Raw genomic sequence first — 11050 nt, 5'->3', positions numbered from 1 at the left:
CGCTTTGTCATTCTCGACAAACGATTACCTCCAACGTGTATTCCTTATATCTGAATTGTAGCATACACAAGGTAACGGCGATGTAGCCTATTACTGTGAGATCTAAGTAATCTTCAAAGTGTTATGTTCACACAATTGAGGTTGAGATTTTTTCAAGTTTACACTTGAGTATCAAATTTTTGCATTCTTATTACACAACCATGATGGTTTTTAATTTACCACCCGTAAATTAAGTATATCTGGTTTCCCATGTAGGCGAAGATGACTACCAAAGAGTTTGAGGAGCTTGCCCTCAATGGACACAATTACCCTACATGGGCTATGGACATCAAGATCAGTCTTGCGTCCCATGGGATAGCGCGTGCAATACAACCCCCAGAGACTCCTCTCCCGGCTGGGGCCACGCCGCTGACAGAACAGCAAAACTATGTTGCCTTATTCATCATAAGGCACCATATTCATCCAGATCTTAAGTCTGAGTATTTACAGGAGGAATCTCCTAGTACTCTGTTTCCGGCCCTCAAAACGAGGTATGAACAGCAAAAGACAGTAGTCCTGCCCGAAGCACTTCATGATTGGACTCATCTCCGTCTTCAGGATTTCAAGTCCATTGATGAGTACAATCATGTTGTTCATAAGATATGTTCCAAACTACGCTTTTGTGAGAAGGAACCTACTGAGGGGGAGAAGATAGAGAAAACTTTATCTACTATGCTCCCTTCAGATAGGATCCTCCAACAGCAATACCGTGCTCGTAACTACACTGTCTATTCCGAGCTTATTCACATGTTACTTCAGGCTAAAAAGCATGATGAGCTACTCGCTAGGAATGGCTCTCAGCGCCCAGTTGGGGCACAACCTTTACCTGAAGTTCATCTGAATGTTGCAAATAGACAAAAGTTTAATGGTACCTCTCGAGGTAAACAATCCAATTCCGAGCATAAGCGAAAGCGCAATGGGAACAGGAGATCTAGACACCCAGGAAAGGGAAAAGGCACTTCAAAGCCCAGGTTTGATAAATCTAAGCTTTGCAGCAAGTGTGGATGCTACACGCATTCTACTGAAAAGTGCACAATGCCCAAGCATCTGGTTATGCTGTACCAGCAATCCCAGGGACGCAAAGCACCTCAAGGGAAAAGGTTTGAAGCCAACTTCAACCTTCATCCGGATAGAGCAAAAGGAGCTGGTGATTCGCATGATGTTCCTCTTGGACCGAGCAATGCCATGGTTCCTTATCTGCTTGAGGATACTGCTGAAATGGAGAACACGTTGATTGAGTACACCACAAACAACGTGTTTGGCGACTTCGACTAGTCCCTCAATCTCCTTAGTGATCTACTTAATTATGTCCATTTGTGATGATTGTAATAAGAACATAAGTTTATTGTTGTCTTTATATTGTATTGTATCAGCACATTTGATATAATAAAGATTGTATTCTATATATTACTATGAGGTTTTCTTATTGAAAATTCTTTGTTTTATATAGTTTTCTACGGGGACAATCCGATGGAAGAGGAATTATGCCTTGTGGACAGTGGTACCACAAACTCTATACTGAGGGAGATGAAATATTTCCAAACTCTGAAAAAGATGAATGGAGATATTCTAACTATCGCTGGACGCGATACAGTGATTGTTGGTACTGGACGTGCCATATTCACCCTCTCAAGCGGTACAAAAAGGACGATTGAGGATGCTTTATTGTATCCCGACTCATCACGTACCCTGATCAGTTATCGAGATATCCGTAAGAATGGTTTTCATATTGAAACCCATGAAGACAACAAAGAGGAGTATTTACTCTTTACTAAAGATGATGGATATGGCAAAAAGGTACATGAGAAAATTCCTTCTCTATCGTCTGGTTTGTACTATACGTACATCAAACCCGTGGAACATGTTGCATACAAAGTAATTTTTCTGAATGTTAATGCATTACAAACCTGGCATGATCGCCTAGGCCATCCTGGAATAGGGATGATGAGAAAAAATACTAGCAATTCCATTGGTCATAATTTGCTTGAGTCAAAATTTCCTCAATCTTCTAATTTTGTGTGCACATCTTGTGCCAGGAGAAAGCTAATTTTGAGGCCCTCACACCTCAAAATAGAAGTTGAACCACTTCAGTTCCTTGGACGTATTCAAGGAGACATTTGTGGTCCCATTCAGCCCATTATCTGGACCTTTCCGGTATTTCATGGTTCTGATTGACGCATCTACACGATGGTCACATATGTGTCTTCTATCCACACGAAACCATGCATTTGCCAAAATAATGAGGCAAGTCATTAAGTTGCGAGACCATTATCCTGAAAGTCGAATTAAGTCAATTCGAATGAACAATGCTGCAGAATTCTCCTCACGTGCTTTCAAAGATTATTGCATGGCTTTGGGGATTGAAGTTGAGCACTCTGTTCCATATGTCCATACACAAAATGGTTTGGCTGAAGCATTGATTAAGAGGATCAAACTCATTGCAAGACCTTTGTTGACGAATTGCAACTTGCCAACCTCTTGTTGGGATCACACTGTTTTACACGCTGCTGACTTGATACAATTGAGGCCAACTGCATATCACAGTTCTTCCCCTCTGGAATTGGTACATGGAAATCCTCCAAGCATTTCCCATCCGCGTAAGTTCGGATGTGCTGCCTACATCCCGATCTCACCACCACAGCGGACATCTATGGGTCCACACAGGAAGTTGGGGATCTATGTGGGGTACAAATCGCCGTCGATTATCAAGTACCTGGAACCCCTAACTAGGGATCTGTTCACAGCCTGTCACGCTGATTGCATATTTAATGAGGAACATTTTCTGGCATTAGGGGGAGATTTCAAGTACCAGAAAGAATGCCCGGAAATTGATTGGAATGCTCATGCCATTTCATCCTCTGATCCACGTACCCATGAGGCCGAACTTCAAGTTCGGAAGATCATTAATTTGCAACATATTGCAAATAATCTGCCAGATTCATTTACTGATTTGAAAGGTGTTACAAAATCCTTAAACCCGGCCAGAAATGCGCCAGAAAGAGTGGAGGTATCAATAAAAACCACTCAACTCCCTATTCCCAAAAAGAGGGGGAGTAGTACGGCCTCTGACCTGGAGCATGCTTTTAGAAAGCAGCAAAGGAAATCAAGGAGAAAAACCTCGGAGTCAGCAAATGCAGGTCAACTCAGCATTGACAAACACCTGATGGGTAGTATACACCCAGTGGAAGGGCAACCTCCACAACCCAGTTCCAGTATGCACAAACTGACTGGGACATCGGAACACCCAGACTCGATCGTATTGGGAAATCATGAAGAGTCACTAGGGGTGCAGGAAATTTCCATCAACTATGTTGATTCTGGAGAATCATTTGACCGTAAGACTACGACTGTTGACATATATTTTGCTGAAAAGATTGCAGATACCCTTCTCACTGATCATGATCCAAGGTCTATCGTTGAGTGCCAAAAGCGCTCCGACTGGCCTAAATGGAAGGATGCAATCCAAGCAGAAATTGCCTCGCTTAACAAAAGAAAGGTATTCACTGAAGCAATACCTACACCTCCTAGTGTTTTCCCTGTGGGATTCAAATGGGTTTTTCTCCGGAAACGGAATGAGAACAATGAGGTGGTGAGATATAAAGCAAGGCTCGTAGCACAAGGTTTCACGCAGAAACCCGGCATTGATTTCACTGAAACATATTCTCCAGTAATGAGTGCAACCACTTTTCGATATCTTATATCCTTGGTAGTGCAAAATCGTCTATCTATGCAGTTGATGGACGTCGTGACCGCATACCTTTATGGGTCACTAGATTCGGACATATATATGAAGGTTCCTGATGGAATCTCTGTCCCAAATAAAAATGCAAAACGCAAAATGTATTGTGTAAAGCTGAATAAGTCATTATATGGCTTAAGGCAGTCGGGACGGGTGTGGTACAACCGAGTCAGTGAGTTCCTTCTTCAGAAAGGTTACCCCAATAGTGCCGATTGCCCATATGTTTTCATCAAGAAGTCCTCTACAGGATTTTGCATCATTTCTGTGTATGTTGATGATCTCAACATCATCGGCAGCACACCAGACATTGATGAAGCACACAATCACCTAAAGATGGAATTTGAGATGAAGGATTTGGGTAAAACCAAAATTTGCTTAGGTATTCAATTTGAGCACCTTCCCTCAGGAATCATGGCACACCAATCTGCCTATATCCAAAAAATATTGGAGAAATTCAATATGGACAAATCATATCCATCTAAAACTCCCATGGTGGTTCGATCTCTAGATGTGGAGAAAGATCCGTTTAGACCAAGGGATGATGGAGAAGAGGTGCTGGGACCTGAAGTTCCATACCTCAGTGCCGTTGGAGCGCTTATGTATCTTGCAAATTGCACAAGACCTGATATTGCATTTGCAGTGAATCTACTTGCTAGACATACGCAGCTCCCACCAAACGTCATTGGTCTGGAGTGAAGAATATCTTTCGATATCTCCAAGGCACAAAGAATCTTGGTCTATTTTTCCAGTTCCAGAAAAATCAGGACTCTGATATGATTGGATATTTGTCTGATCCCCATAATACCAGATCTCAAACTGGTTTCATGTTCCTACATGGTGGCACTGCTATATCATGGAAGTCTTCGAAACAGACTCTGGTGGCAACATCTACCAATCATTCTGAAATAATTCCATTATTTGAAGTAACATGTGAATGTGTATGGCTTCGCAGAATGATAAACCACATACAACAGTCATGTGGAATTGGTTCGATAGGATCACCTACCATTATCTATGAAGATAATGCGGCATGTGTTGCGCAGATGCAAACAGGATACATCAAGAGTAATATCACCAAGCATATTTCTCCTAAATGGTTTTCCCCCCATAATCTTCAGAAAAGCGGAGAAATAAGCATTCTGCAAGTCAAATCATGCGACAACCTTGCTGATTTATTTACCAAGTCTCTACCAAAATTTACATTCTAGAAATGTGTTCATGGAATTGGTATGTGAAGACTTAGGGACTTGCAGGTGTCAGGGGGAGTCTCTTCTTGAGATATCCTCATTTTAATCACATCACATTATACTATCTTTCTTTGTGAGTATATGTTTCATGATCTCATCAAAGATTTTATGAAGAACTTTTGAAGGAGAATCTTTTGAGATGATAGAACCTCCTGAACAATAGTGAAGATGATCTACATGGTCCAGCCTAGATTAGGGGAAGTGTTAAGACTAATTCTGTAATTAGGGGAAAATCTCCCCTTGCCCAAACCGTGGTTGCGGTTTGTCCCGCAACCGACGCCTTCCTTCGATCTCCTGGAACCGACGCCCCCTCGAGGGATCGCCGTGTCTCTTCGGGACGTATAAAAGGGGGCCTGTAACCATCGATCAATGGATTCGATCATTCTAATTCAAAACATACATGACGGGGCTGGGGAGTGGGACGCACGGCGGTGTACTTGGCGATGGGCAGCGGGCGTGTGTACCCATACCTGACTATCCGCGGAGCCATGGCAGCCAGAGATAGAGTTTAGAGGTCGGGGAGGGGAAATGAGCGGCGGCATCCCGTCGGTCGGTCGGTCGGTCGGTCGGTCATGTCCCGGTTTTTCCTTTTATTTTGACGCGCCATGGCCGATGGCTCCGTCAAAGTTCTCGATCGCCGGCCATGACGTACTTGGCGAAAGACGAGACAATTTCTAGCCTTTTGCCACCGAGTGGCGTTGCCGTAAGGTCAGGGGAGGCCTGACCATTTCTATTTGGCAAATACTCTCTCTCCGTTCTTTTAGTCTGCATGTAGGTTTTGCTTAAAATCAAAACATCTCTACTTTGACCAAAGATATAGAAAAAAGAACGCAGCACACAGAGGTGGGGGCAGGCCACACGCCATTAAGGTAACGGCCAGAGGTTACGGAGGAGCAGCAGCACGTAGTACGTACGCGCTGATACCTGAGCACGAAGCTGCGCGCGTCGATCATGCACATGCACGCGCTGCTGCCCCGCCTTGCTCTCCTCTGCCTCGCCGCCCAGCAAACCGGTCTGCTGCCGGTGGCCATGGCGCGAACCAACCTGACCGTGGGAGACGCCCTGACGCCGCCCGGGTACATCACCAGCCCGTCCGGCGGCTTCGCCTTCGGCTTCCGCGCCCTCGACTCCGACCCGACCAAGTTCATCCTCGCCACGTGGTTCCACCTCGGGGACGACGGCAGCTCCTCCCAGCCGCAGTCTGTAGTGTGGTTTGCGAAAAAGACGACCATGGGCGACACGCCGATCGCCACCAACGAGTCCGTCCTCAGCGTCACGGCCGACGGCCACCTCACGCTCACCGACGGCAGCGGCCAGGAGCTGTGGAGGGCCCCGACCCCCAGCATGCAACGCGGGTCCGTGCTCGCGCTGAGCGACTCTGGCAATGCTCGGTTCCTCGGCGGCGACGGGGACACCGTGCTCTGGGAGAGCTTCCAGTACCCGACGGACACGCTGCTGCCCGGGCAGCCCCTGGCTCCGTCGCCAGGGTCCCCGCTCGGGGGGTATCTCTTCTCCAAGCGCGCGGACGCGGAGTTCGCCACGGGGCGGTTCAGCCTGGCGGCCCAGCCCGACGGCAACGTCGTCCTCTGCATCGACCTCTTCACCGGTCACATACAGCACAACTCCTACTGGGCCACCAACACGTACGGCTCCGGCGACAACACGACCGTCACCCTGGACGACCGGGGCTTTCTCAACTACACGCTTCACGATGGCACCATTCACAGCTTGATTTCGCCGCCGGCGAGCAGCTCCGGCAGCCATGGCGGCGACTACCTGCACTTCGCCAGGATGGACACTGACGGCATCGTCCGTACCTACACCCGCCCTAGAAACGGCGGCGGAAACACGCCTTGGACGGTGTCGGGAGCGCTCCCCGGCGACGGAGGCTGCACCAAGATAACGTCCTTGAGGCAGGGCCTGTGCGGCCCAGGGTCTTACTGCGTGGAGACCAGAGATCGGCTCAGCTGCCTGTGCCCGAGCGGGTACACTTACGTGGACGCGCAGCACACCGACAGCGGCTGCACGCCGGAGTTGGAGCCGCACAGCAGCTGCGGCGGGGAGAACGGCGGCTCCGACGAGTTCTCGTTCGTCGAGATGCCCAACACCACCTGGGAGATTTCGCTGTACCACAAGAAGTACCCGTCGGTCACGGAGGAGCAGTGCAGGAGCTACTGCCTCAGCCACTGCTACTGCGCGGCCGCGCTGATGATCAACGGATCCGACTGCGCAGAGGTGGGGGCGCTCACGTACGGCCGGCGGGCGGACGACATCACGACGACGACGCTGATCAAAGTGCGCAAGGGGAATGCTCCTTACACGGATGGACCGTCGGCGGCAACGAGAAAGATGCTACGTCCCTACAAGATCGCCACCCTTTGCGTCTCCGGCCTCCTGTTGATCACCATCAGCGGCCTCGTGGCACGGCGCTACCTCGTCGGGGACGGCGATAGCCAGCGGCCATTGAACTATGGCGTGAGAGCGTTCAGCTGGAAAGAGCTACACCAAGCCACCAACGGCTTTCAGAAACTGTTGGGCAAAGGGAGCTTCGGGGAGGTCTACAAAGGGACGATAAGATCGCCGCAGCCACACCCCATTGCGGTGAAGAAGCTCATCGACTCCAACGAGTACAGCGAGCAGGAGTTCACCAACGAGGTGCAGTCCATCGGGCAGATCCACCACCGGAACCTGGTCCGTATGATCGGCTACTGCAAAGAAGGCAAGCATCGGATGCTGGTCTTCGAGTTCATGCCTGGCGGGTCGCTACGTGGAGCCCTCTTCGTCAACCAAGAGAGGCGGCCTCCATGGTGCTGGCGTGCCGAGGCCGCCCTGGCCATCGCCCGGGGGCTCGAGTACCTCCACGACGGCTGCAGCGCCCCGGTCATCCACTGCGACATTAAGCCTGACAACATCCTGCTAGACGACCACGGCGTCCCGAGGATCACCGACTTCGGGATCTCCAAGCTGCTGGGGAGCCAGCAAGTGCACACCACGGTGACCCATATCAGGGGCACCAGAGGGTACATCGCGCCCGAGTGGCTCCGCAGCGAAGCGCGCGTCGACACCAAGGCGGACGTGTACAGTTTCGGTGTTGTGCTGCTGGAGATGATCTGCTGCCGGAGGTGCCAGGAGCGTGTGGTGCAGGACAACCTGCCGACGGGCACAGTAGATGACGATGAGACGGTCACGCTGTTCGGCTGGGCGGCGCAGCTAGTGGTCGCGCGAAGGACGGAGCTGATGCTAGACGGCGATGCGGAGGTTGAGACCGTAGAGGACGTGGAGAAGGTAGAGCAGTTCGCGCGCGTGGCGCTCTGGTGCATCGAGCCGAACCCGCAGCTGCGGCCGACCATGCACCAAGTGGTGCAGATGCTGGAGACCAGGAACGGGGCTCAGATTCAGGCACTGCCTGACCCTCCAAACTGCTACGTAGAATCCTCACCTCTAATTCCTCAGCTCAAAGATTGAGTGACACGCGGATTTATATATCTTGAAAGTTCAAGAAAAAGATATCGACCTAAAGGATGTTTCATCTTTGGATATTCATTTTTTTTGTGGGGTGGTCATTCATCTAATTCTGTTGCTACATGTGGATCGTAAATCCAAAGAATAATGGAATGTGCTCGTACGGTCTCATTTCCTGTGCGTGTGAATGGGGAATATTCAAGGTTCTTCAAGTCATCCAGAGGACTTAGACAAGGTGATCTCATATCACCGTATTTATTTCTATTACGTGCTGAAGGTTTTTCATCTATATTGAAGAATTCTGTCACACACATCCTCTCTATTCCTTTAGGAGGACCGGACTGTGGCACCTTAGTCTGGGCCTTCGAGAAGCATGGTATGTATTCGGTGCGCTCAGCCTATCATTGTCTATTGAATAGTGTAGCTGCACATCGGCATATTGACCCAACATCATCGTGAGATTCTGTTCACCCCATGTCGAGGCAATGCCGGCAATTGAAAGTTCTTCCAAAAGTCAAGCATTTCTGGTGGAGGGTACTTCATGAGTTCATTCCTACCATGGGTGTTTTAAAGAGACGACATATTGAACTTATTGGGGCATATGCATTTTGTGGAAATAATGACGAGTCTATCTTCCATGCAATAATTCCATGTCCATCTATTACTCAAATATGGAGAGTTCTAAATGATGCAGCGGGCGTCAAACTCCCTTGTCTTCACCCAAAAACCTAGGGCTTCATATATCATCGCGGGGGCTAGTGCGAGGAAGTTCCAGGCCATGCCTCGCCCACGCTCTCGCTCTCGCGACAGCCTCCACCCCATCCCAGCAGCCCACCAGCCATCCCCGGCGGTCGCCACTCCGGCGCCTACGGCCACCCATCCTTGCTCCCCCCGGCGCCCTCCCCATGGCCTCGCCGCTCCCACCCTGCTGTGGGCCTTCCCGCCCTCCGCGCTCGCTGGGCATCGCGCTGCCCCGGATCTCGATCTGGATCGGATGCTGGCCACGCCGCCGCCTCCTCCGCCGGGTGGGCCGGCGCGCGACCCGCGGGAGGTGTCTTGCGTGCCCGAGACCCCTCCTGAGCTGCTCCACGCCGCGGCTCGCGTTGCTCCTGCTGACCATGCGCCTGCCTTCAATGCCGCATCGGCTGGGCTGGTTACGCGCAATAACTCCACCAGCTGGGCGGATCGAGTTCGTGGCGGGGGTGCGGGCGCCCTAAATGCGCATTCAACGCGAGCGGCCGCTACGGGGCTCGAGGCGGAGGATGGCTGGGTCACCGTCGCGTCCCGTCGGCCGCGCCGGCCGGCTTTTCCTGCTACGCCATTCAAGCCGCGCCATCCCATCCCGGACTGGATTAAAGGGCTGTGCTTCCGCTGCCTCTCCCCCCACCATCGACAAGCGGTGTGCTGCAACCAAATCACTTGCCGCCGTTGCTTTCAGTCCGGCCACCGCGCGAGGAACTGCTTCAACAAGCCTGCCCCGCACCTCCGTCCGGGCGCCTCCAGCTCGTGCCTCGGCCGCCCCTCCGCCTCTGGTGCGCGCCCCAACCGCCCCTCTCCACCGCGTGCGGCGCCATCGGCGGCTGTGCACCCCTCTTCTTCGTCTCCATCGCCGACAGCTGCCACTCGCCTCCAAGCCCATCCCCGCACCATGGCGTGGAATGGAGACCACTCGCTTCGGCCGGCCGAGGTGTTCACCGTGATCCACGCGACGCCGGCTATGCATCAGGAGGCGGCGCTTCTTGGCTCGAACGCTGTGGTTGCTTGGCTCGACCGCGACCTCAGGGCATCCACGCACGACATCGCTGCTGCCATCGTCGAGGAGATGGGCATGCTGCCGGACGACGTCTGTGTGGTCAAGCACTTCCCGGAGGCCTTCCTAGTGCGCTTCTTCCACCAGCACCACTGCGCCGACGCGTCCGGGCGTCGGGACCTGAAGTTCCGCGACACCAGGCTGCAGATGCGTCCATGGAGGCTCGAAGCACACTCGGAGAACGTGGACCTTGTCCACCATGTCCGCCTCTGCCTGGACGGGCTCCCGCTGCAGGCGTGGGACGACTACGCCGTCGCGCAGGCCATCGGGCCAGGGTGCTCCATCGACTACATCGAGACCGCTTCTAAGCTCAAGACGGACACTGAGGTCCTGGGGGTGTGGGCGTGGACGGCATCGCCGGCAAACGTGCCACGCGTGAACTGGGTGACCCTGCCGGCGCGCGCGGGGGGTCAGCCGATCGTCGGACGTCGCGGCCTGGAGCGGAGGGTGATTATTCACCTTTCCATCCACGAAGACCCCACGCAAGGGCCAAAGATCGTCTCCAAGGGGTACAACTTCCAGAAGGGTGTCATCGATGGCGAGCGACTGGCTCGTGACCCGCGGGAGCGCATCACACGCCCTATCGAGCACCGCAGGCGTGACCGCGATGACGACCCTGGTCGCGGCCGTGACGACAGGGAGCGTCGCGGACGCGACAACTCGCGAAGCCGCGAGGGCTGGGGCGACCGCATCAGACGTAGCCTCTCTCGCCAGCCAAGGCATGCATCACGCGACAACCGCCGCGACGAGGGG

At 52.1% G+C, this 11050-nt stretch overlaps 1 protein-coding gene across 1 annotated transcript; it reads left to right on the top strand.

The window, feature by feature from the left end:
- The first annotated feature begins 5982 nt into the window (after nucleotides 1–5982).
- On the top strand, nucleotides 5983–8490 carry LOC119333018 (G-type lectin S-receptor-like serine/threonine-protein kinase LECRK2). The gene has a single exon (XM_037606062.1). It carries the CDS (start codon nucleotides 5983–5985, stop codon nucleotides 8488–8490), a length of 2508 nt encoding a protein of 835 aa, XP_037461959.1.
- The last annotated feature ends 2560 nt before the right edge of the window (nucleotides 8491–11050 follow it).

Source organism: Triticum dicoccoides, chromosome 7A, assembly GCF_002162155.2.
Source record: "Triticum dicoccoides isolate Atlit2015 ecotype Zavitan chromosome 7A, WEW_v2.0, whole genome shotgun sequence".
Classification (NCBI taxonomy): Eukaryota; Viridiplantae; Streptophyta; class Magnoliopsida; order Poales; family Poaceae; genus Triticum; species Triticum dicoccoides.
This window is presented reverse-complemented; position numbering and strand designations above follow the sequence as displayed.

Excerpts from the sequence above, each read along its gene's own strand:
- LOC119333018 (XM_037606062.1), top strand. The coding sequence starts at position 5,983 with ATGCACGCGCTGCTGCCCCGCCTTGCTCTCCTCTGCCTCGCCGCCCAG.